Here is a 26942-nt window from a genome sequence, read left to right as displayed (position 1 = left end):
CTAAACAGTCGGCAAGCGTCTCTGTAGCGTCTCTAGCTGAAGCTGTTGCTTAGCTACAGACCTTGCAGAGCTTGACTGTTGAGAAAAAAGCAACGAAAAGAAAAAAAAACTAACGAAACGGCTCCTGATTTTTGCCGGTGGCTCGAGCTTGCCGGACATTTAGCCTCCGGATAACACACAGTTTCCTGTACTTGGATATGCACTTGAAGTGCAGTAACCTACAAGGCTACGGTCCAAGAGCTGGAAAATGGGATTAGTTTGGATGGCTCTTTTTCGGATGGTACAGACGTGATGGGCCGAATGGCCTCCTTCTGTGCCATAAACATCTATGATTCTATCTATTAGATGTTTTTATTATAATGGCTTTAAGCTGCAGTAAAGAAGATGTAAATTGTGCTCATATGAGTTAGTGTTATATAAATAAAATGATTTCTTTGGGATGGAACATCTAGGGAGGGTACTCTTCATTTAAGGTACAGGAAACTCTCATTTAAACGGCACCTAAATATCTGGAATTCTCTATTAACCGGCAAAATTCATACTCCGAAAACACCTCAATAACCGGAAATGTTGCCGAGTCCGAATCTCCCGCGGTGGCCAAGTTAGTCATTGGGGGTAGTTCTCCAAACTGCCACTACTCGGCTTCTTAGCGCTGTCGGAAGTCCGAACACCTCAATAACAGGAGTCTGACTCTTTGTTTGTTAAAAATAGCCTCGGTAGATAACCCTCTCCGTCATCCGGAATTTTTAATCAACCGGCACCATCCCGGTCCCGTCGGTGCTGGATACCAGAGAGTTTCCTGTTCTTTTTAGGCAAGAAAGCAAGTTTTAACAGGAAGTTTTTAAAATGTAATTTCCATGCTAGAATCCTCCTGTAACACAAATTGCAGGAAGTAGTTCCATTGTAAGCACAATGGGGAGTGTGGTGCTTGAACAGCTTCCTTCTGTGCCATTACTCACCTGCAGCAGCCTCTCGGTGTCTCCAGCACCCTCCCGCCGCCCACTGTTTGCAACAGAGCTGATCTAGGATTCTCCCTGTAATTGATGCACTGAGGTGGCTTAGCAGACACAAACCAGTTTGTGTCTTGAGGACCATGTTTCTCAGTTTCTTGTAAGATTTTACACTATGGTACTCGGTGGGAGGGAAAGAGAGAAATAGAAAAAACAAATTTGGTGTTGTGAACTATATTGGGCTAGTATTTGCTGTAGCCAGCGGACGTTCGACTTGCCCTTGTCTGTTTAATTTCCATGAGATTTTGCACTGCAAGTTGCTGTAAATGGGAGATCGAAATGGTGTGGCGCGCTCTATAGGGCATCAGGACAAGCAACTGTGTATCTCCTTAACCAATCCGATTGAAGAATCGTTATGAGCAGCACAGAGTCTGAACCAGGAAGTGTAAGTTAGAATAGTGAATTCAAAAATGTCAAATCAGGTACAGAAAGTGAAATAAAGAGAGGGAAAGAAAGATTGAATTAAGATAGAATGACAAGACAGAAAGAAAAATTTAAAAAAATTATATTTTTAAAAATCTCCAACAACAATTAGAGTTTGAAGAAATGAGACTCCACACTTGTAATAGCTAATTTTCAGTGCCAGAGAGGTTGTTTAGCAGTATTTATGACTTATCACTGCATTAAAAGGGGTACTTAGACTGAAATGGACAAGCCCTAACTTTCTGTGGCAGGTTTAGTTCATACCTACCATGCAAGTACAGGGACATCATGGCATTCAATGCATTTGAATGGTGATTCAGACAGCAAGATGCCGTTTTCTGGAAGCTTAACGGTAGAGCAATGCATCTCGGGCAACAACTTCCTGATTTTCACGTTTAGCCATGCACACGCCCTCTCTGAAGTTGCTGTGTGATTTGTGCATAAATAATGGTGAGTGTCATTTGCCTCACCAGTATTTTGACAGTAAATTCTGGCTCATTTTGATTTTGGCTTTTTTCTCCCCTCAAGACACCGATATGCTTGTAATAGTTCCATGGGTATCACCAGCCCCGATACTTTGCCCAAGTGGCTATTCTTTTATGAGCCTATGTTGTGAGTTAGCACATGGCTTTATAAATAGAGGCATAGAGTTCAAAAGCAAAGAAATAATGCTAAAACTTTATAAATTGCTGGTTCGGCCTCAGCTGGAGTACTGTGTTCAATTCTGGGTACAACACTTTAGAAAGGATGCCAAGGCCTTGGAAAGGGTGCAGAGGAGATTTACTAGAATGGTGCCAGGGATTAGGGATTTATGAGGAGAGATGAGAGAAGCTGCGATTGTTCTCCTTGGAGCAGAGAAGGTTATGGGGAGATTTGATAGAAGTATTCAAAATCTTGAAGGGTTTTGATAGAGTAAATAAAAACTCTTTCCATTGGCTGGAGGGTTGATGATGAGGATACAGATTTAAGATAATTAGCAAAAGAACCAAGTGGGGAGATGAGAATTTTTTTTTTAAGTAACAAGCTGTTATGATTTGGAATGCACTACATGAAAGGGTGGTGGAAGCACTTCAATAGTAACTTTCAAAAGGGAATTGGCTATATATAGTCCCCACCGCTTATAGTGGGCGCGTTCGTAGGTATGCGATTTGCTGGCTATACACAATGACCAGTATAATGTTAGACAGACTGAGCACCACTTTCAGTAAGATTTGCAGAGCATGATGCAAGTTATCAAAGGCGTTTCTCTCAATCTCTGATCTCTCGCTCAGTGATCTTACTCGCTATACCAGGCCAAAGGGTGCAACTGCATGTTTATCTGGTTTACCAAGGATTTTCAAAATGAACCTCTTAATTAGTGAAAAATGCTTTTGGCTTTTCTTGGAGAGTATCGGAAAAACCCAGCTTTCTTGTTTTTCTTGATGAGCCAAGTCTAAGTTATTGAAGATTCCTCCATGCAGGATATTTATGGTTTTTATTTTGGCATGTATTGCTATTGGACACAGATTTAGCACACACTGGGCAAGATTTCTTTGTTGATACAACTTCTACTACAATATGGGGATGATTTTATTTTAACATTCAGAGATGCAAACTATTGAGTAAGCAAAGCTGTTTCTGGCTGAAATGAACTGAGCATTTAAGGCGCTTTAACCAGCAACTTCTTGGCCGATATAAGCGAGTGCCCGTTTTAAACATGGAGGTTTCAAGTGATGGGGACTACTTGAAAAGGAAAAAAATTCAGGGCTATGGGGAAAGAGCAGGGGAGTGGGACGAATTGGATAGCTCTTTCAAAGAGCCGGCACAGGCATGATGGGCCGAATGGCCTCCTTTTGTGCTGTAAGATTTTATGATAAAATATTGGGGGAGAAATGACAATTGAGCCTGATCCTATGCTTAAATAACAACAGAAAATGCTGGAAATACTCAGCAGGCCAGGCAGCATCTGTGGAGAGAGAGAAACAGGGTTAACATTTCAGGTCTGGGACTCTTCATCAGAACTGGAAAAAGCTGGAGATGTAACAGATTTTAAGCAGGTGCAGAGATGGGTGGGGGAGGGAGGGGTTTAGGAGGGGAGGAAGGAATTGAAAGAACATGCTGTGAAAACGTTGCAAATGGGAATGGCAAAATCATACTGCATGAAAAATGGGGGCCGAGGTTATGATTTGAAATTGTTGAACTCGATATTGAGTGCGGCAGCCTGTAAAGTGCCCAATCGAAAGATGAGGTGCTGTTCCTCGAGCTTACGTTGAGCTTCATTAGAACAATGTATTTGGCCGAGGACAGAGAGATCAGAGTGGGAATGAAGTGGATAATTAGGCACTTTGCAGCCTTCCGGACTCAGTATCGAGTTCAACAATTTCAGATCATAACCTCGGCCCCTATTACATTTTTACTTACTTTTTTTCCCCACCCCTTTGTTTTGGGTTTTCCCTCTTCCCCCCTTTCCTCTTTTTTTTACATGGCAGCTGTTTCTCATTCTGCCAGTACATTTCACACCTAATCTGAGCCGTCTTTTGTCTCTTTACTAGTCCTATCACCATCTCGTCTCATTTTGAATACCTCTTAATGTCTATTCACATTTGTTCCCTCCCCAGCCCTCCTTTCGATCTATTTCATTTCCTTTCCAGTTTTGAAGAAGGGTTTCGACCCGAAACGTTGACTCGAATTTCTCTTCACGGATGTTGCCTGGCCTGCTGAGTTTTTCCAGCATTTTCTGTTGTTATTTCGGATTTCCAGCATCTGCAGTATTTTGCTATCGGAGAATTAAAGTGACAGGCATCCGGAAGCTCAGGGTCACCCTTACAGACTGAACGGAGGTGTTCCGCAAAGCGGTTGCCCAATCTGCGTTTGGTCTCCCCAATGTAGAGGAGACCGCATCGTGAGCAGCGAATACAGTATATTAAATTGCAAGAAGTACAAGTAAATCGCTGTTTCACCTGGAAGGGGTGTTTGGGGTCCTGGACAGTGGGAAGGGAGGAGGTAAAAGGGCATGTGTTGCATTTCCTGTGCTTGCACGGGAAGGTGCCAGGTGAAGGAGAAGGGCTGTTGGGGGTGATTGAGGAGTGGACCAGGGTATCGCGGAGGGAGCGGTCCCTTCGGAATGCTGAAAGGGGTTGGTGATGGGATCACATTGGAGGTGGCGGAAATGGCGGAGGATGATCCGTTGAATGTGGAGGCTGGTGGGGTGAAAGGTGAGGACAAGGGGAACCCTATCATGGTTCTGGGAGGGAGGGGCAGGGGTGAGAGCAGAAGTGTGGGAAATATAACGGACACGGTCAAGGGCCGTGTCAACCACAGTAGAGGGGAATCCTCGGTTGAAGAAAAAGGAAGACATGTCAGAAGCACTGGTATGGAAGGTGGCATCGTCAGAAGAGACGCGGCGGAGACGGAGAAACTGGGAGAATGAAAGCGGGGTGGGAGGAAGTGTAGTCCAGGTAGCTGTGGGAGTCGGTGGGCTTGTAGTGGATGTTAGTCGAAAGCCGATCGCCAGAAATGGAGACAGAGAAGTCAAGGAAGGGAAGGGAAGAGTCGGAGATGGACCATGATCCTATGCTTGTCTGATGTCTGTGCACTTTCCAGCAGGGGTCATGATAACAATTGGCAGCAGCAACCCTATCTGATTTGTTGCCTTCCTGTATCAAAGGACACTGAGAATAATTGTAATGTCCCTGTTGCCACACTGGTTCAGGTTTACTAACTCTGGATAGACTAGGGATTTAATCTGGGATCTCCTGATTTGTATTTGCTTAATTTTTCACCATGTGGTTTCTTTACTCTCTAGGGTGGGAGTGTTCAAACTTTTTGTCTTGGTGGACTGCTGGATGTATGGACCTGGTGTCTTGGAGGCCACATACACTTTCCCATTAATTTTCAGATCTCTGTGCTGATGCTAACTAATCTTGGTGTTTCAATGTAATATTTATCCATCAATGTTACAACAAAATAAAATTTTAGAATGCTAAGAATGAGCTGATATCCACTAATTTTTATTTTGTTTGCTCTCTATTTTTAACTTTTTTCCCCTCTAATTTGCCTTGCAAGTTTTAATGCAGTTATCCTTTTATGAATTGTTCTAAAGCTTCAGAATGTTTTACTTGTACAAAACTTAATTTCTTTGTAATTGGAAACCTGTACATATGCACTTGCTCCTTAACTGCATAAATTGTGATTAGATCTGAATGTATTAAATGTCCCCTGTATATAAATTTTCCACTGAATAAATTGATCATTTATAATGAAACTTGTTAATTTTTTCCAAGTTTCAACAACGTAATTGAAGATATTTGACCAATAGGAGAGCAGGTGTGGAAGCAAGAGACACATTGGTCAGGATTGAGACTGGGAAGGAACCTGTGGTGCTTAGAACTGCAGCAGTAGTGCTTGGGCTGCAGTGGCACCTGGGGGTAGCCCGAATATGTCACACCATGGTGTGACATTTAATTGCACTCTTGTTTGTGTTGTGATGGAGATGGGAATGCAGGGTGGTTTATGGGCATTGCCATGTGGTTGCTTGGCTTAGAATCCTAGACCTTAGCTGGATAAATTAGACTATTTTTAATTGGGAAGGAGCCCAACTCTCAGGATGTGTTGTAAATAATTTTTCTCCTTCTCTTCCCCCCGCCACCCCCCAAACCCCACACAGTTAAATGCTATTGGATTGAAGACCATAACTTTGAATGTTAAATTCTCAAAGACTAAGCTTTCCAGGTTGTGGGGCCATGGGTCCGATTGATTTAAACTACAGGCAGGAGAACTTGGCTCACGGGAGAGTAAGAAAGAAGTGCAAATATACATGAGCTCCAACGATCCTCCAAACTTTTTAATGGAGTTTAGTCCATGCTGTAAGTCATCATTTGTACTACTGTACTGGTTTGAGACCAATGGGACCCCAAATCTGATCTCCAAACTTAATCTCCAGCTGTAGCCAATCTGGAGCTCAAATTTTGTCTTGTTTGAAGTAAAACTGTCTTGCGAGCAGGTCTTGTACTGAGACCAGTTCAAAGGTAGAGCACTATGAATGCTTGTTGGATTTGAAGCCACATTCCAGTAGTGTCACTTTCTTGTTTTCTTTCCAGCTTGTAGTACTGTAATGGAGAAACTGCATGTTCACACACACATGAAAATTTATGATCGGGAAGCTGTTTTGTAGATTATTACATAGAATTACATAAAAATGATAACGCTGAAATGAACAAACTTGTGTTTATATAGCACCTTTTATATAGGGAAATGTGGCAGCCAATCTGAACACAGCAAGGTCCCACAAACAGTAATGGGATAAATGAGCAGATAATCTGTTTTAGTGATGTTAGTTAAGGGATAAATGTTAGTTAAGGGATAAATGTTAGCTAGGACATCAGGAGAGATCACCTGCTATTCAAATTTGCCATTTTGTGGGGACTGGAGTGTAGATATATTTTTTCCATCGTTCTCATCTGGCGCAACTGATCCATGTTGGTGCTTATCCTCCTCACAAGGTGTCAGTGCAAACTGGAAAACTCTACTCAGTTTGCACCTGGAGCTACTGAGTCTCAATTTTAAACCAAGTGTAAAGCAATTCAGACAAAAGGGGCTGGATTCTCATTGAGGAGTCGGGTAGGAGGCGGGACTACAACTTTTGGTGTTGTAGCCCCGCCTCCATCGAGTTCTAGCCAACCCACGTGATTTTGACTTGATTGACCTTGTTGAGCCCGCCCAGTGGGCTCAGCAGGCCAATTAAGGGCCACCCGGCAACAGGTGACGTCACAGATTGAAATTTCATCTGTCAAGACCTTTTGACAGATGAAATATCAGCGTTTCACAGCTGTTTGAAGCTGTCAAACATTGACAATCTGTACTTCAGGTTAATTTCTTCCTCTTAGGATGATTTAGAGATCAACCCCGGAACAGAACGCAGAGGCTGCAGATTTTGACAGCTGGTGGCCATTCTGCTTTCTGTGCCGGTGAGATGAGGGACTCCTGAGACCTGAAGGAAGGAAGGCTGTAAAGGTAAGTGTTAGATCCGTGTGTTAATGGAGACACGGAATGCAGGAGTTGATTTAACAAGTGTTTACTGAACAAAGTCTGGAGGTGAACTAACAACACAAGACACTACACAGGCTTATCTACCCGAGTGGTCACTACTGGTACTACAGTATACAAGGGCTTCAAAAACATAGTTCCTCTTAAAGGTACATACACTATAATTCCTCCCCTTTTAGATAAATAGTACATAACATTTTAAGTCATCATTAAATAACATTTTCACAAGAACAATAATATTCACATTTGCTGAAGTTAATCAATTACAAATTCAGTCTCTCTGGAGGCTTCCTGACTCGGTCCGGATAACGCCTCGGTGGTGTAGTAGGTTCTTTTGGCAAGGTCGATTCGGCTTCAATGCTAGTGTCGGGTTCATCTGGTTCCAGTATCACCGGATCGGAGGTAGATACTATGGGTACCTCTGCTTCATCACTAGGCGTATAGAGTTGTGGTGTAGGTTGTCCTCTTTCAGATGACTCTATGATCTGGTCAGCATGGCGCCTTATTATGCTTTCTCCAATGTCCACGGTATACATCAGCGGTCCTAGTCGTGTGCAAATAGTTCCAGGCTGCCATTTCTCGGTACGGTAGTCCCGGGCCAAAACTTGTTGACCTATCTGGAAGGTTCTAGTTGGCCTTTCATTCATGCTTTGAAATTGCCGGTTCTCTATGTCCCTTCTGACGTTTGGCTTGACCAAATCCAGCCGGCATCTTAGTCTTCTATTGAAAAACATCATGGCGGGGGTTTGGTTTTTAACCACATGTGTTGCATTCCTGTACGCAAACAAGAAGTTATCTACCTTATGTTGTAGATTTATGTCTTCAAGAAGGCCATAAAGGCCATGGGTAATGAAGGTCTGGACAAACCTTTCAGCCAATCCATTGGTGGCGGGATGGTATGGGGCGGACGTGTAGTGCTTAACCTCATTGTTTTTTAAGAACTTCCTGAATTCTTCGGATACAAATTGCGGTCCATTATCAGAACAGATCTGTTCAGGCAGCCCATTCCTGGCGAATATGGTCCTTAATACTGTGATGCTTTTTTCCGTGGCGGTGGAGGACATCTTTATTACCTCCGGCCACTTGGAGTGTGCATCAACCGCGATTAAGAACATTGAGTCCATAAATGGACCAGCAAAGTCGATGTGCACCCTTTGCCATGGAGATGAGGGCCACTCCCATGGATGTAGAGGGGCTTGTGGGGCGTTTTGGACCTTCTGGCATCCTGTACAGCTCTTGGTCATTTCTTCGATGTCTCCATCGATACCTGGCCACCACACAAACGCTCTGGCTAGGTTCTTCATTTTCACTCCACCCAGATGCCCCTCGTGAAGCTCCTTTAGCACTTTATCCTGGAGTTTGGGTGGAATCACCACTCTGGATCCACACATCAAGGTTCCTCGGCACACTGACAGCTGTTCTCTTCTTTGCGAGAATGCTGGCAACAGTGGTTCACCATGTGCTGGCCATCCCTTCACCGTTAAATCGTAGACTCGTGAGAGAGTCGGGTCATTTCGCGGTTCCTTTTCAATGGAAGAATTTGTCACCGGTAGACATTCCACTATGGTCGAGTGGAATATCTCCACTGGGTCCACTGTAGGCGCCTCTTCCACCGTTGGCAACAGTAGGCGCGATAACCCATCAGTATTCCCATGCTGTTTTGTTCCTTTGTATTCTATGTCATATTGGTGTGCCCCTAGGAAAAGGGACCACCTCTGTAGCCTTTGCGCTGTCATAATGGGAACGCCCTTTTTAGGGTTGAATATGGAGACGAGGGGTTGATGGTCAGTCAACAAGGTAAACTTTTGTCTGTGTAGGTAATGGTTGAATTTCTTCACCTCCCACACCAGGCTGAGTGCCTCCCTGTCGATCTGGGCATTGTTATGCTCAGCTGAGTTCAATGAGCATGACGCAAAAGCTATCGGCCGCTCCGAGCCATCAGGGAATCTATGCGATAATACTGCTCCCACGCCATAAGGGGACGCATCGCACGCCAGTCTGATTGGCAGTGATGGGTTGTAATGAGCCAACACTTCCCTGGACGTGATCAAGCCTTTGCATTTATGGAAGGCACGTTTACAGTCTTCACTCTATTTCCAAACTACTCCCGTTTGTAGCAGTGCGTTAAGCGGGTGCAGAACCGTCGACAAGTTTGGTCAAAATTTATGATAGTAATTTACTAATCCCAGGAACGACCTTAATTGTGAGACATTTTCAGGCACTGGGGCCTTTACGACCGCTTCAATTTTTTCAGGTGACTTATGCAACCCTTCTTCGTTAATGACATGGCCACAATATGATATTTATTTCTGGAAAAATTCGCATTTGGGGCGATTTGTTCGTAGGCCCCGTTCTCTCAGCCTCGTGAGCACCTGCTCCAAGTTGGCAAGGTGCTCGTTGTCGTTTTCTCCTGTTACAAGGATGTCGTCTAGGTAGCATTGAGTCCCCGGAATCCCTTGCAGGACTTGCTCCATAGCTCTTTGCCAGATAGCCGGAGCTGATGCCACTCCGAAAACCAGTCGATTGTACTGGTACAGGCCTTTGTGTGTGTTTATCGTGAGATACTTTTTAGAGGCCTCCTCAACCTCCATCTGTAGATATGCCTGTGCTAAGTCAATTTTGGTGAAACGTTTCCGGATAGTGAGGCGAAAATATCTTCTATCCTCGGAAGAGGATACTGTACCGTGTGAGTAACCGGGTTTACAGTCACCTTGAAGTCCCCACAGATGCGAACTTTTCTCTGTTCTTCAGATTTATCATTATTCAACGTTTTCTTCATGACCGGGACGATGGGTGTTGCCCACTCGCTCCAATCTACCTTGGATAACACGCCTGCTTTTTCCAAATTCTCCAGCTCTGCCTCGACGGCTGGACGAATTGCGTATGGCACCGGCCTTGCCTTAAAAAACTTGGGAATTGCCGCATCTTCCACTTTTATTGAGGCGGTGGCGCCTTTCAAGGTTCCTAGTTCCTGTTGAAACAATTCTTTGGCGTTAGCCAAGATTTCTTTTAATCGTCCAGGTATGACGTCATCATCGTTTTTTTTCTTACTGGTCACCGTCAGTGCCTGAATGGAGTGCCAGTCTAAACGTATCTTTCTGATCCATTCACGTCCCAACAACGGTGGACCACCATCTTGCAGAACGTATAAATACAACTTCTGTATCTCCTTGCCGTTGTATACAACAGGCACCCTTATTTTCCCTCTGGGGTATACTTTCTGCCCCGTATATGTCTTCAAAACAATGGATGTGTCTTTCAAAGGTATATACGGAAATAGCCACTCGTAATCCCGTTGACTCATGACGGTCAGAGCTGATCCTGTATCTAGCTCCATTTTGACTGGGGACCCTGCTATCGTGAGGGTAACCCAAATGGTCTGGTAATCTTCTTTGGCAATTACATTATGTAATTTGAGACAGCTTAGTCTCTTGTTTCCGGAGTCGCTATCGCTCTTCTGGTCTTCAGAGCTACTGTCCGTCATCATTTGTACCTTTCTGTACTTTTCCTTATTGACCTTTTTACTGTCAGCGGATTTTTTTCCAGATCTGCATACACGTGCAATGTGTCCCATCTTTCCGCATTGCCTGCATGCTTTGTCCTTGAACCAGCAGTCCTTCTGGTCATGGGTGGATCTGCCGCAGCGATAACATCTCTCTCAACCCAGTGTCATTTCATGGGTGCCGAAGTCCTGTGGCTTTTGCTGTATCTCTGCAGCTCCTCTTGCTGCTGCTTCGTATGATACAGCCACACTGAAAGCCTTGTCCAGTGTCAAATCTTTCTCAGAAAGTAGTCTTTTCTGTGTTCCTTCGCTTTGGAGACCGCAGACGAATTTGTCTCGTAGACAATCTGCCAGTCCTGCCCCGAATTGGCAGTGCTTTGACAGCTTTCGTAATTCGGTGAGTTAATCAGCGTTACTTTCATTCTTGTGCTGATTCCTCCTGAAGAATTTGAATCGTTCTGCTATCAGCAGCGGTGTTGGGTTTAAGTGCTCCTGTAAGGTATCAACAATCTCCTTAAAATTCTTGTCCATCGGTTTGGCTGGAGTGATCAAGTTTCGTAACAGCCCGTATGTCCTTGCGCCCATCAGATTTAGAAGTACCGATGCCTTTTTATCATCTGCTACTTCATTCGCCTTGCAATATACCTCCACTCTTTCCACATGTGGTCCAATCTTCTATATCACTATCGAAAGCAGTAATATTGCCAGTCTTCGGCATCTTGAAAATCTAAAATGGCGCTTCCCGCGCTTTTCTTTCTTCCCCGCCGAGTTAAGATGGCGCCCCCCGCCGCTGCCGCCAATGCTGTTCTCCACGGTTCCCGTTGCGAGCTGCAGCTTTTCGCGGTATTTCTATTTTTTAAATATATCGCTTCAGTAGTTTCTCCGTTACTTGGAGAACCGTTCCCGTCGTGGAGCGGACCCTCTGGGACTTTCCCCTCCTTCTGCTCGGTCCAAACGCCGATCTGCTTTGTAGCACCGGCCGCGCCCTGAGTGCTCCACCCTCTCTCTTTGCTTTTGCTTCCCGACTCGCTGCCCGGCCCCGTTGCAGAGCCACCCGATCGAGCTCTAGCCCACCGCAGCCCAGGAAGGATCAGTGCACTACCTGCCACCAGCCTGTTTAGCTGGGGAAACCACAGACTGGAGACCAAGCCTGGCCCTCGTTTTCGAGTTTCTTCGAGTTATTTTTTTTTTCTTGCTTCTGGCTTCCACCTTCATCTGAGGAATCGATCCCCTTGAGGTGCTGCCGAATTGCAGGTAAGTTCGTTTCTAACTCGTCGCTACTGTTAGATCCGTGTGTTAATGGAGACACGGAACGCAGGAGTTGATTTAACAAGTGTTTACTGAACAAAGTCTGGAGGTGAACTAACAACACAGGACGCTACACAGGCTTATCTACCCGAGTGGTCACTACTGGTACTACAGTATACAAGGGCTTCAAAAACATAGTTCCTCTTAAAGGTACATACACTACAGTAAGTAAAGGTTAGTAGAACTTCTTTAAACACTTTACACAGACCAAACACACTTACCTCTGCACTCATGCACCCATCACTCACATGAACACCGGACATCTCGACCCCTTCATCCCGATGGCCCGCCTCGCTAACTTGGCGTGGTTTGGAGCCGTCGAGAATCCCACATTTCAACAATAAAAATAGGGATTAGGCTAAAAACTGCCTGTCAACTACCTCTTAACAGGCAGGTAATTGGCACTAATCCCCATCCCGCCTCAGGGAGGCGGGTCCCAGTGTGGGGCGGGTACCCGCCTCCTTTGAAACTGGCATGGAGGCAGATTGGGGGTGGGATGGGGTCGGGACCCCCGATTTCAGGATTTTAAACCCCCACACGCCTCCAATCCCGACTCCACAGCCCAATGAAAATCCAGCCCAAGGTGTAGTATAGTGGCCATTATTTATTTTTTGTTCGTTCATGGGATGTGGGCATCGCTAGCAAGGCCAGCATTTGTAGCCCATCCCTAATTGCCCTTGAGAAAGTGGTGGTGAGTCGCCTTCTTGAACTGCTGCAGTCAATGTGGTGAAGGTAACCCCACAGTGCTATTAGGGAGGGAGTTCCAGGATTTTGATCCAGTGACGATGAAGGAACGGCGATATACTTCCAAGTCAAGATGGTGTGTAACTCTGAGGTGGTGGTGTTCCCATGCGCCTGCTGCCCTTTTCCTTCTAGGTGGTATAGGTTGAGGGTTTGGGAGGTGCTGCCGAAGAAGCCTGGGCGAGTTGCCGCCATGCATCTTGTAGATGGTACACACTGCAGCCACGGTACGCCAGTGGTGGAGGGAATGAATGTTTAAGGTGGTGAATGGGGTGCCAAACAAGCGGGTTATTTTGTCCTGGATGGTGTTGAGCTTCTTGAGTGTTGTTGGAGCTGCACCCATTCAGGCAAGTGGAGAGTATTCCATCACACTCCTTACTTGTACCTTGTAGATGCCACCAAAGTCTGCAATATAATTGCTTTGATGCAGTTGCCTTTTAGAGTCAGAAACCCACTAGAAATTTAGTTATTTTTCATTCCTGCCATTAGTTTCTATTTAAAAACAAAAAATTGGAAATAAAAGCCTCTGAAAAAGGACGGGTTATGATTATTCGGGTCACACCTGGAATTTTTTTTTTTTTTAGAAGCTGATATCTGTATTTTCAGCTTTTTATTTTTATTTCTGATTTGCAGCATTTACATTTTTGCCTTGTTTTATTGATGAATTTCCTTTGCATTACTTATTTGTTAATGAAGGTTTTGCAGGTTGTAAATCAGCCGTAGAAGCCCTGCTGCTCACCTTTACAGTTTTGTTACTGCTGGGCTGTACAGCCCTTCAACAACCATTTGGCCATTACAGGCACCTTTTTAACATTTTTAGATGTGCACAGCTGATTAAAGTTGATTCACTTGCTGTAGAAGTTGCCCACAATATAATTGACAGTTTCTTTTGTACTGGGACTGAGAACTGAATTTCTGATTTAAATAGGTCATTAGCAAAGCTACAAGTAATTAATTAATTATTTTAAAAAATGGCAGGTCTGCCTGTGGTGAATTGGCAAGTCTCCACTCAGCAACTCTGAGGGTTGATATCAAAGATGCACTGTGCAGACTCAAAGTTTGCAATTTTGGCCACTAGAAACGTTATACTGCTACAGGAAACTTTCGTTTAACCGGAGGTTAAAAGCTCTATCTACTGGCAAAATTCAGGAGCCGTTTCCTATAAGTTTTTTAACTTCTCGTTGCTTTTTTTTTCCCAGTCAGGCTCTGCAAGGTCTAGCTGAAGCTGTTGCTTAGCTACAGAGATGCTTTTAAGCTGCAGCCGACTGTTTTGAAGCTGTTGCTAAGCAACAGGGTTTGTTGTAACATTAGCGCTGGTTTATACGGCAGTTTTGATAGGACCGAGCTGGTGCCGTACCGTCAGTGCCGGATACCAGAAAGTTTCCTGTATTAGGAGAGCTAATTGTGTGGCTTTTGTATTTCATCTTTTTTGTTTAAGGTGCTGTAGTGTCAGGTATCTTTGGGGATATTCTAGCTTGTCTCTCTTATGTCAATAAGCTGACAATTAGCATGGCTTGTAGAGTGTTATTAAAAAAATTACAGCTCTATTGGATGTCATGCAAGACAGTCTCTGTAGATACTCACAACATACCTTTCAAGCCACCTGCTTTATTTCTGAATTTTGGCAGTGATATCTGATCTGTAATAGACATTTGGGGCTGGATTTTCATTCAGGTGCGGGCTGGTGTCGTATAATCCGCATTTCGTGTTATCCAGACGAATCTAATTTGATGTGGGAGATTGATGCTATTTTAACTAAATTGCCCAATTGAGTTCCATTGTGTGGGAACCCATGGCAAATGAGTTTCTCCAGTCTGAAAGTCGCTTCCGATGATGTCATCATTGCTGCTGCGTTTAAGGTCTGCAACAAGCCTTGCTTCTTCTGCAGCCTGCCAACCTTTTGGCATTTGCTGATACACTGAGCTGGAAGCAGAATGGCCAGAGAAAAACCGAGGTCTGCACCCCGTTTCGACGACGTTGCCCTGCAGGCTTTAGTGGAGGGAGCAAGAGCTCACAAGGTGCCCTTCCCTTCATCAGGGAGGAAGAAGCCCCCCCAGCAGACAAAGGCCGTGTGGCTGCAAGTTGCAGAGGAGGTCAGCTCCTTATCGGCTACCCGCAGAACCTGGATACAGTGCAGGAAAAGATTTCATGACCTTCAGCGCACTGGAAAAGTGAGTATGAATTTCCCATCACTCTCAATCTGATCCCCATTGCTTTTCCTCACCAGCACTCAGCTTTAGCAATCTCTTCCTCCACATCCATGCACCCTTACCCATTCCCTCTCTCTCTCTCTATGGTCACATTCACCTAACTATTCGACTATGCAGCCCTCACACTCCCCATCACTCTGATGCTATGAAAACAACTGACAACACACAGGGAGGGTCCTTGGTCTTGCTGCCTCACTCCATCTTTGTCTCCTTCTAATCATCTATGCTATGGATTCTCTACACTCACTCTTTCATTCTCACTCAACCTCCACTTGTCTCCCTCATTGCAGGAAAAGAGAGCTCACAATAAATGAGAATGAGCGAGGAAAGGAGGAGGGCCACCATCAGTAGCCCATCTCACCCCCTGGGAGGAGGCGGTCCTGGAGATCGCAGGAGTGGAGGACGACGTGCATGTGGGGGACGGACAGGCGGGTGCATCACACCAAGCTGGTGACAGAATAGTTTTCCATCTCTCTCACTGACATTGCATGAGTCGCTGATAATGTTTCGGAAGCTCTAACAGATGGACTAATGATCATCTGCAATGTGCATTGTAAGATTTCGCAATAATTTACAGCTCCGAAGACTAATTTTTTTTGATTAAAGAATCCCTGGGTAATATCTTTAAAAATCCAGGGGGATCAAAATGGCTGTCAGGCCGCATGGCAGAAGACAAAGGACTTGAAAGAGCAGCCTGGGTCTGTGGAAAAAGGTTCCAATCTGCCAATCAATGGGGAGTTCCCACCTCCCTGCAGAGACAATTGATGTGTTTACAGAAACTGCTACACAAAGGAGTAACCACTTGAGACTGCAGTTTCAGTTGACCACAGGACAATGGCTTTGTTTACACTAGCCTCCAAAGCTGTTTACTCAGCAATCACAAAGACATGTTTTTTTTCCAAACCAAGACAGCTCCATTCAAACCCATCATTGATAAATGGAAACACATTCAAAGCCAATCACAGACAATTGAAGAGACATTTAAACTGAGAAAAGGAACAGTTTAAAATGAATGGGTGATTCATCCAAACCCATTACTGGACAATGGGGCAGTTGGATCCCTTTTATTTTAGCCCAGAAACATCAGGATCTGGGCGGGCCCCAAATGGGGGTATAAAAGATAGCTTCCCAGAAGCTCGCTCGCTCTCTGGCCTCGCCTCCGTGTGCCTCTACAGCGTGGGAGCCTGCCTGAGGAAGTAGAACACCAGCAGTTTACTTTTAAAACACTGGGGTGTTTCTTACTTCAGAGCAGTGAAGATCTAAGTTCGCAGAGCACGGAGCAGGCATTTTCAGTGGTGAGCATATATTTTTCTGGCCTTCCACAAGGCAACTTAGGATAGGTATAGGGGTGGGAATTAAAGGGAATTTTGTTAAGAACTATGATTTTAGTCGATCTTCCCTCGTTGTGTCTGTTTTGCCCCTATTTAAGTAAAACAGTGTTACACCTAGCAGCGAAGTGCTATAGTGAACACTGAATTCGGTATTTAAAACTGTATTAAAAAGGAGTAGCTGTTTCAAAGTACTGTATTTAAAACTGTATTAAAAGGAGTGTTGCACCAAGCAAAGAAGTGCTGTGGTGAACGCTGTTAGCTGTTTTTTTAAGTAACTATTTAAAGTGCTGTTTTTAAGTGAAAGCCACTAAGCGAAGGTGCTGTAGTGAGCAAAGTGTTTCTATATTAAAGGTGCTGTTAAAAGGAGTGTTGCGCTAAGCAGAGAAGTGCTTCAGTGAACACTTTACAGCTGTATTAAAGAGCTGTTTTTAAGTAAAAGCCACTAAGCTAAGGTGCTGTAGTGAGCAAAAGGGTTTTTAAGCAAAAGGTGCTGGCTTTAAAATAGTGTTGCACTGAGCGGGGAGCGCTCTAGTGGACACTGAGTGTACTGCGTGTATTTAAAATAAAGTAGTGTTGCACTGAGCAGGGAGCGTTCTAGTGGACACTGAGGGTATTGCGTTAAGCAAAAGTGTTGTACCAGGCATAAGAGCTATATCGATTTTTCTAAGTTTCTTTTGTTTTCAATAAATGCTGGTCTGTTTTGCACCCCAACCACGAGTCACGTTGTTTTCTGTCTACATCGCTACCAAGTAAGTCCGGCGGTCAGAACTCAGGAATAGGGGAGCGCTTCAAAACCTCAAGGGGGTCCCTGGAGCAGCTCAGAGGCTTCTGACTGGCCAGAGACAAATAACCCCAACCCCGCTAGCGTGTGCTAATTCCTTACAGCATGTAACCTTGGCATCACCTCTCTGACTCTCTTTTACTCCCCCACTGGACCATCGCAAGCACCCGTCCCCACTAGCCAGGAGGAATAGGCTGAGCCTTCAATAAATGAGAATGAGCGAGGAAGCTGCAACCTCTGAGGGCGCAGCGTCAGCAGAATTCAGCGCACCCAACACCAGCACAGACACTCACACCTCGGTGGGACCTTTGGGACATAGAGTAGTGTTGTCACCTGGTGTATCACAGCTCACAAGTGAGCATCAGCAGATTGTGGACACACGGACAGCAGTGGAGAGTCCTAGTCAGAGGGCGCAGGACTCTGCTAGCTCGGCTCAGCTGCATGTCGACCCTCTGCCTCTGGGTCCATCCACAGTATCAGCGGTGATGGCACTCCAGAAAATGATGCAGGAGTCTCTGGCAGGTTTTTTTCTCCAGGGTCACTGCGAGTGTGGAGCGAATGGAGGAGCCCCATGCTAACGTGAGCAGAGCTTTTGTGGAGTCATTGGTGCATGAACGCATCAACGTGGAAAGGATGGCAACCTCCATGGAGGTGCTAAGTCGCCAGAGTGTTGAAAACATGGTGTGTTCAGAATAGACTGACATCTCTGGAGGAGCGATGGTCAGCTATTGAACAGAGAAACTAGACCTTCATGGCAGTCCCTCTGAGTAGGACTGCCAGTGCAGATACGGGTCCCCATTGCCCCCCTGATGTGCAGCAAGGTGCTCTCAAGCCACTTGCAGGTGCTAGGGGGACCTGACCCATGAGAGGGAAGTTGGTGACAGACATCAAGGAAGTGGGGGCTCCTCTCCAAGCGCTCACAATTCCATGCCACTGCAAAGCCCTTGGTCAGAGCCCCACCAGAGTCCCCACCCAACTGAGATCGGCGTCTCGACCCCTGCACAGCCGCAGGAGCAGCAGACTGTTGACGAGCCCTCACAGGTTCGCCACCCCAGGGGACGCCCGCCAAAGGTGTCGAGACAGGAGCAAGGGGCCTCCACATCTGCTGAAGCCACAGTGGAAGCACCATGTAGGAGCACGCATAAGAGAATGATACTGCACAAATAGTCACAAGGGTAGTCACTTAGGTGAAATTTGAGGTTTTATGTGTAAAAGCCATCATATGAATCATGTACATAAAAAATCTGATGGCTACTGCTGATGTGGCGTGTGTCATTTCGCGAATGGGACTTCCACATTGAGGGCTTAGGATTACTTGTAATTGTCAGTATGGTGGTCAAATTGCTAGGAATCAGCTGGTTCGTGGCCATTGTCGATGCTCAGGTAAGAAGATGCGAGGCAAAAGTGCTTGAGTGGCTAGGCTAAGCAAATCTGGCCAGGATGAGTGCGTTCCTTGCATCCTGGGCAGCTGTGTTCTCACGTACTGCTGCCGCTGGTTGATGGGCCTCTGCAGGATGTTCGTTTTCGCTCTCCTCCTCCTCCTCATTTGAGGAGGATATGTGAGGAGCCACTTGGTCCTCAGAAATCTGCAAGCCACGACGCTGTGCCATGTTGTGAAGTGCACAGCAAACCACGACGATTCTCGAGACCCTGGCTGCTGAGTACTGCAGGCTCCACCTGATCTATCCAGGCATCTGAAGCGCATCTTCAGCAAACCGATGGTTTGCTCGATTATGGCTCTGGTGGACATGTGGCTGGAGTTGTAGCTCTCCTCAGCTTCGTTGTATGGTCTCCTCAATGGTGTCATTAGCCACGTCCTCGGGGGGATAGCTCTTGTCTCCAAGTAGCCATCCGTTAAGTTGGTCTGGTGGACTGAATAGCGGTGGCACACTAGACTGGCGCAGTATGAAGGAGTCATGGCAACTGCCTGGGTACTTGGCACAAACATGCAAATTTCCTTCTTGTGGTCACACACCAGCTGAACGTTAAGGGAGTGGAAGCCCTTGCGATTGACAAAAATACTTGGATTGCGATGGGGTGCCTTGAGGGCCACGTGTGCAGTCAACGACGCCCTGCACCCTTGGAAAGCTTGCCAGATGAGCTAATCCAACTGCACGTGCCGTGACACTTGCTCGATCCTTGGTGAAATGGATGTGATTGTGCGCGAGGGCAAAGAGGGCATCGGTTACCTGCGTGATGCAAATGTGTGCGGCCGCCTGGGAGATGCCGCTGATGTCTGCTGCTGATCCCTGGAATGAGCCTGAAGCAAAAAAGTTGAGTGCGGTGGTGACTTTGACAGCCACTAGTAAGGGTTGTCCACCTGGTCCTCTGGCCTGCCGGTCTTGTTGCAGCATTGCGCAGATGTCACCCACTACCGCTCGCGAAAGTCGGAGCCGCCTTTGCCACTGCTGCTCAGACATGTTGAGATAGCTGACCCTGTGTCTGTAGACCCTGTTTGGGCGGTATCTCCTGCACAGACGGGCTTCCATTTGCTGGCCCCTTCTGGCCTGTGCATCTTCAGGTGAGTGAGCAGCAGCTTGGCGTGCCTGTTGTTGCTGTTGTTGTTGCTGCTGCTGTTGGGGCTGCTGTTGTTATTGCTGCTGTTGTTCGGCCTCATCTAATATCCAGAAGGGAAGGAAATAAATGGCTCTCATGCTTCTGGTAGATGCCTCAGTTGAGGAAGCGCTCAGTGAAGGTGGCGAGAGGGGTTTCCTAGGAGGTCACACTGGAGATGGGTGTCAGGCTCCAAACTTTCACAGCTGTGGTTACGCCATCTCAAAAGTTCGCCCAGACCTGAGACTACAAAGTCCTGCCACCTGCAAATGATGGCTGATCAAATCTCCTCTTTAATGGTTGACCTGCAGCTGATAGTCAGCAATCCAATTGTGCTCCCGCCAGGTTTCACCGTCGTGTTTCAGAACAGGCATGTTTCAAGTGGGAAAAGGGTTAAAATTGTAATGGCCATTCAAAATGGCATTATAGTGGCAATTTAGAGCTTGTTAAGGGCCTTAATTGCGTATTCCGCCTCTTGGAGGCGGGACAGAGACGGGACCACTAGACATGAATTTTTGAAAATTGCATGGAGGCAGGTTGGGCCCACCTGCCAGTTTTTGCAATTTTAACCACCCGCACGCCTCCAATCCCGCCTCCACGGCCCAATGAAAATCCTGCCCTTGGTGTATGTGTATGGTTTGGGTTAAATCAATTGTTTACAGCTCATTTGTTTTCCTAGGAGATTTTAGTTAGGTTGGTTGCAAATGTTTCTGTCAGGTGTTGTTAGATCGGGTAATTAATTTCAGTGGACCACACTGATTTGAGGTCAACACACTAAAATAAAAGTTTGCGAGTCCGGTGGTAAGTTTTAAATAGTCGATTTATTGCATCACTTGATTTACACTGTTTGACTTCCTTCATCCGACTAACATCATATTCAAAATGGCTGGTTTTTATACAGCAGCAGATGTACCCGCCCCCTTTATTACCATTGGCTTAGCAGCATGCATGCAAAGCTATGGTTGGTTCAACTACATCACACTGATTGGATCTCTGGTACATCAATCATTCCTTTGTTCTCTAGTTAAGCAGAATCATCACTTTCAGTTTTAAGCTAAGATCAGCACTTTCACAGTTTAAGCTAAATCAGCATTTTCATTGTTCTCAGTTTTTAAGTCAGCCGATGTGACGTTACCAGCTGTGATTGGATCTGATACATCACACCATCCTTTGGCATGTGGTCAGCTTAAGCATAATCTGATTTCTTTAAATCATTAGATTTTAATCATATTACAATCTATGTTATTAAAATATATATATATATATATTCCCTAACACTCCCCCCTTTGATTCTTTCAAAAATTGAATCATAAAAATAAAGAGTCAGATTAAAAATATAATCAATCATTACTATGTTTTGCCACTGTCCGGATCAGTGGCTCTGCACAAATTTACATCAACCAGGATTTTACTTGGCCACAGTAAAAGCCTGGTTTTAATAAGTTAATTGATTTCATGATCTTAAATTAATTAGTGCATCTTAAAAAGTGGGAGGAGCTCCCCATAGCTTATGGCTTTGAAAAATACATTCAAGTAAAAAGTAAAAAGGTAGAAAAATTATAAAAAGTAGAAAAGGTACAAACCGATCTAGCAGCTAAATATAACATACCCCTTTAAGATGTACAAACGGTCTGCGGCGACCTGCAAGGCGTCTTGCCCGCGGGGCAGCAGGCGCCTGGTGGCAAGCACATTTAATCAACAGAAACACACAATTTGATCCCCATCCTATTGTGCAAGGCCTCCCTCTTATCTTTCTGAGGAATGTTTTGTCAAGTTTCTTCAAGGGCATTTTATGGCTTCGTGGCTCTTTGTTATCTAGCAGGTGCTATCCTCCCTGTTTCCTTGCATTTTACTATTCCCTTATCATTTCTATTTGTCTTTTGATGCTTGATATTCGACCTTGCTGGCATTTATGCTATCTTTTTCCGCTTGCCTGTTGTCAGTCCCTGGTCTAAGAATTAAAACCCATCTTTGAATCTAACAGCTATTTCTTACGATTCCCTTTGAGAAGGAAATATCCTTATTGACTTCTCACAATCAGCTCTTGACTAATCTAGCTAGCTCTTATTGCTCTCTCAACTTGGGCGTTAGTTAGTAGGGAGTCTTGAAGATTTCTCCCTTCCTTACAGTCCATTGCTTTGAGGGGGAGGAGCAACCTCTGACCCCTTACTCAAATTCAATTCACTGTTCCGGTGTTCCAATTCTGCCCCGCCTGGGATATCCTCTGTTTCTTCTATCTTTCCTGATGTTACCCCGCCTGGGGTCTCCTCTACATTACTTCGGATCTTCTCTTTCGGTGTGCTCAATTAATTTGTTAGTGCTTGTCATTCATGGGCATGAGTACCCAATTGGCTTATGTATCAAAGTCTTACTACACACGTTACATATATCAAATACACTATCATTACAAGTTGGATAGCTACCAGAGCATGTGAAATAATACGAACCTAAGGGTATGCTGATGTATTAAGCCCAATATCCCATCAGTTGTTCCCTATGCTGTCAATTTCAATATCTATTCTCGTGTTGTCTTGCTCCAAAACATAAAAATGCTTTAGGGAGGAGTTCAGTCGCATCATGAGCTCACTGAAACCCACAAATAACAGAGGAATGTCGTATCCGAGTATTCGAATTGTGCCACATAATTGTGTAGCTCATAGTTAAAAACGTGTTGGTTGATGGGACAGGTCCTGTTAGACCCGTAAAGCATGGTAATTGCAGTAGTAGTGACACAGGAGGCACCACTAAAATCACCTCATACTGGATTCGTACTGGTTTTTCCCATGCTCTGTTACCTACAAAACACAATTATTACAGTCACAGTTAAATTCAGTCTTACAATCATTTCAAGCGACATTACAGTTTAACATCTAATCAACATATCATGGATTTAAAAGATTCTCCAGATCTCTTTTACTCATATCCATCTTGTGGATAATTCTTACTAAACATGATTTCTCCTTAGCCCTCAATTGTCCCAATCCAGATTCCATGTAACTCTCCACTTCAACTTCAATTTCAATCCCTCTAACAGGTACCAGTGTGTTTAACTCTATTCTGATTGTTTCATCAATTAGATAGTTTCTCGATGGAGTATGTGTCAATGCTTTAAAAGTTGTCTCGCTCTCCTGAGCCACATTAACCATTTCATGTTTTGCTGTTGTCAAGTAACTGAGCATGTCTGAGACCCGTTCTTCAGTGCAAATTCACCATACATTCCTGGATGATAATTACTTCATACGTAACAAATCACATTTGCACACTCATACCGGTATCTCAATATCATGCCACACATGCCATCCGATACAAACCTTTCTCGGGCTTTCAGGTATCTTATCGAAAGATTGTAGTCGTCTAATGGCTGAATACTTCTTCAAGGTCTTACTTGCTGCTATTTAAGCTTTGACCTGAGCTCTTGGCCCTCTGCCTGTAATCTGGCCACTTCAGCCTGCTTGATTTCAAGCTGATTTTTAGCAGTAACTAGCTCTACATTAATCTCTTCCATTTCTTTCTCCTGAAGTGCTCTTTCCTGTAGTTGTGCTTTCACTAATGCGGTTTTCTCAGCTATTAGGCTCTCTAAAAGCATAATCTCTTGCTTAAAGTTATTCTCAAGATTCAACTTTTCTTTTTCCACGATCTCTATTGTTGCCTGACTTTTCTCAATGTTTTCCGAAAACTGCTTTAACCTGTCAACTTTTTCAAGTAAAGCATCTTCCTTCTCAGCTAGAAGGGAGGCAAGAGAATTTTCATTCTGCTTTGACTTCATTAATTTATTCTCCAAGTCTGAAACCAGTTCTTCCTTGGTCTGGCAATCTACCTGGAGATTTAGTAAGTGGTCGTTCAAATTATTTTCTTCTTGTTTCAGATCATCGAGTTCAGACTGATTTTTTTTCCAGTTTTGTTTCTGCTCTTTTAAACTGCCTGAGAGCATTTTGCAAGTTCTCATTCAGTAGTGTAATTCTCCTGTTTCAATCTTACACTCTCAATCACTTTCCTTTAATTACATGTGGGATATGTGCATTCTGTCCTTCACTACCCCAATATTCTGTATTCGGTACACCTCTCGTCCTTGGGCTTGGGGTGCCATTACGGTATTACCAATACCAACCCTAGGAGCCCATTCAGTAGTGCCTTGGGCTTGGGGTGCCATTATGGTATTACCAATACCAACCCTAGGAGCCCATTCAGTAGTGAGCTTTCTTAGAACACCACGTAGGTAAAGCCATATCGGTTAAATATAGCACTACCAGTACAAGTTCATGTTGCACCTTATCATGCAATTAGTTTACAAGATAACTTCCATTTATCAAATCATAATTTTCCTTCTATCATTGTGGGGAAATATTAACTTAAAATTAAGAAACTTAAATTTAATAATGTCCCATATCTTTAAATTTCATACTAAAGTTGTTGCTTGGTGAACTTAAACAGCTGTCAGTGGAAAGGGTTAACTCCTTTGCAGGTTTTTAAGAAGGTGGAGCAAAACATTATCAGGCATAATTTCGTCACTTCACGTAAATTTAAAAAAACTTTCCTGATCGAATAAGACAGTTGTGTTTTCACACTTTAACTAAACACGAACAGAACAGATAAAACAAAACAAAATAGCACATTCTTGCAGAAAACAGTAAATTACGTCATATTTCTTATTGTCCTTTCTTCAAATGTCTTTCCAAAATACTGTAAAAACATAACTGGAGAAAAATTAGTTTTTCACATTTAAACAAATCAAATCAAACTGCTTTAGAAGATTTCACCATAGCAACCGGGACTCCAAGGTTAAATCTTAGACTGAAACTTAATGTAACATTGTACAGTTTGCACTGCAAGTACAAAAATCTATCACAATCTTTTGTTAAGCAAACTTTTTGTTGCTCTTCTCAGTTTTTACATACCAGCTTAACTTAAATTATTTCAAAGGTTTTTTTTTCAATTCTTGGGGCACAATCTTATTCGCACATTCTTAAAACTTCCAAAATCCAAGACAAGACAAAAGATTTAAATGCTTTTAACACAGAGAAGTGGGTGGAGCTAAAACACACATAACAGAATCTTTCTTTTAAAGAACATCTAATCAGACAAAAGAAATACTGTAACTTCTTAAACATTCATAGTCATTTTTCAAGGTTCCTTTCACTCAGCAAATCTTGTGTTTTATTTGTCTCAGCACAGATGTTAATAACTTCCATGTCAGTAAAACTTTAAGTTTCTCTTTTTCCTCTTTTTCCATCGGTGTCTCAGTAGCTTTTTTCGACCTTCCAAATCCCTATTTTTTTCCTTCCTTTGCTGAGTTTTCAGATTGGCTAGCCTGTAAATTAGATCTTTTTCCTTCTTTATCTCCCCTGTGTTCAGCCCCGAGTGTTCCAACCAGTTAGTTTTAAATCACTCGTCGTACTCTAACACTTCCTCCTTAGGAATTTTGAGGTTGGGGTGTAGGTCGTGCGTGTCCTGTAATTCTTAGTTACCTGTGAAACCTGGTAACGCCACTTTTTTATTTGAACATATACAGTACATTGTGTATGTAAGGTACTGATTCACTTATTTGTATGTGGTGAACCTGAGGTTTTAGAAAGCTCTGTTATGGTTCCTTGGTTGATTCCTCACATCGAGGAGAACAGGATAGTGCATAGTTTTCAGAGTTTGAAGAAGTTGGAAGTAATCTTAAAGATAGTTAAGTAATAATGGCCCAGAAATTAGGTTCGGGGGCTTGCCGCGCGTGCAAGCCCCCGATGTGCACTCATCCGGCGCACCAACATCTGAAGCCTGGGCCTGCTTGGAATTCCTGTCACTGGCCTGGTTCAGATGTCGGCGTGATGTGCTTGCCTGATCCAGTGGCGTAGTTAGTGCGATATGCCGGCTGGGATCAGGTGAGCACTGTGCAGCCAATCAGGGGAGGGGAAACTTCATTCATGAGTTTGATAGTAAGAACTGTCAAACTCATGAAAAGTACGGGTGCCCAAAAGACTAGTTTAACTTTAAATAAAATTTTAAAAAACATCCCAATAATTAAATAAACTATAAATAAGTTTTAAAAACTATTAAAAAATTAATCAAATTTTTGAAAAAAATAATTTTTTTAAAAATCGGGTCTAAAACTACACTTACCTTACTGTAAAGTCCTTAAAAACAATAAAGCTGTGGAAAAAATGTTATAATTTTAAGTAATAGACCACTTACCTTAAAATAATGAAGTCTTTACGTCTCCTTTTTACATTCGTAAAAAGGAGAGGCCCTTACACACGCGCAAACCTGTGGGGAAAAAAGGGAATTTCAGCGCGCACGCGCAGGCTCCTGCGCGCACGCATTCATCCTCTGAACCCCTTGGTTCAGAGGACAGGAAATGCCGGTTTCCCGCGCATGCGCTGTGCATGCTGAAATCCGGCACTTCCAACGGGCCCACGAGTACATGGTGCTTACTCATGCGTTGGGCCCGGAATTACTGGCCCATTGTATTAAGTTAGCATACAAGTGCGACTGCCAAAAATGCAAAAAGCGAATTCATATTTTGAGATTTTTCCAGAAAATACCAAGAGCTTTATATGTTAATTTTAAAAATCAATTTTCTAACCATTGAAAGTTTAATGCTATCATGGATGTTGATTGTAATTGTTTACCTATGGCATGCATGACTTTGTGATCTACAACCAAGTTGCCCATTAAGGCAAAAACTTAATCTTAAGTTGTTTGTCCACATTGTAAAATTTAGCCATGGCAAAAACTGTATTTAATAAGAGAAAACTAGCAGATTTCCCATTGTGTTGCTCATGTAGTCTTGGAACACGTTTCTGATGTTTGGTGATAGTCAGGCCTGTGCTTTAAGGCTGCTGCTCTAAATCGGCAAATCCAGGTAATTGTAGCTATCAGTGAGCAGTTGTAACTGCTTGTAAATTTCAGGATCCAGGTCAATAGCTTTTTTTTGAAAATTATTTTGCATTTGTACTGAAGTGTGATGTCTGGTGTGTAACAGACACAGCCTTAGTTGTGGTGGATTTAAATTTTGCACTAAAAATTTCTTTCCATTTCCAATTTTTTTTCTTCTTCCCTGTCCTCTCAAAGTAA

At 44.0% G+C, this 26942-nt stretch overlaps 1 protein-coding gene across 1 annotated transcript in view; it reads left to right on the top strand.

Moving 5' to 3' along the window:
• Positions 1-26942, top strand: part of LOC147121911 (dual specificity protein phosphatase CDC14A-like) — a 170727-nt gene that overhangs the window by 6754 nt on the left and 137031 nt on the right. Inside the window, exon 2 of the mRNA XM_085982485.1 lies at positions 5218-6277. Within this exon, the coding sequence (XP_085838611.1) occupies positions 6273-6277 (5 nt within the window). The 5' untranslated portion in view covers positions 5218-6272. The remainder of the gene's footprint in view (positions 1-5217; positions 6278-26942) is intronic.

Source organism: Somniosus microcephalus, chromosome 3 (genome assembly GCF_052327205.1).
Source record: "Somniosus microcephalus isolate GS21.2 chromosome 3, FLI_Smic_1.0, whole genome shotgun sequence".
Taxonomy (NCBI): domain Eukaryota; kingdom Metazoa; phylum Chordata; class Chondrichthyes; order Squaliformes; family Somniosidae; genus Somniosus; species Somniosus microcephalus.
Note: the sequence above shows the minus strand (reverse complement) of the source record. Positions and strands in the feature narration are given on the sequence as shown.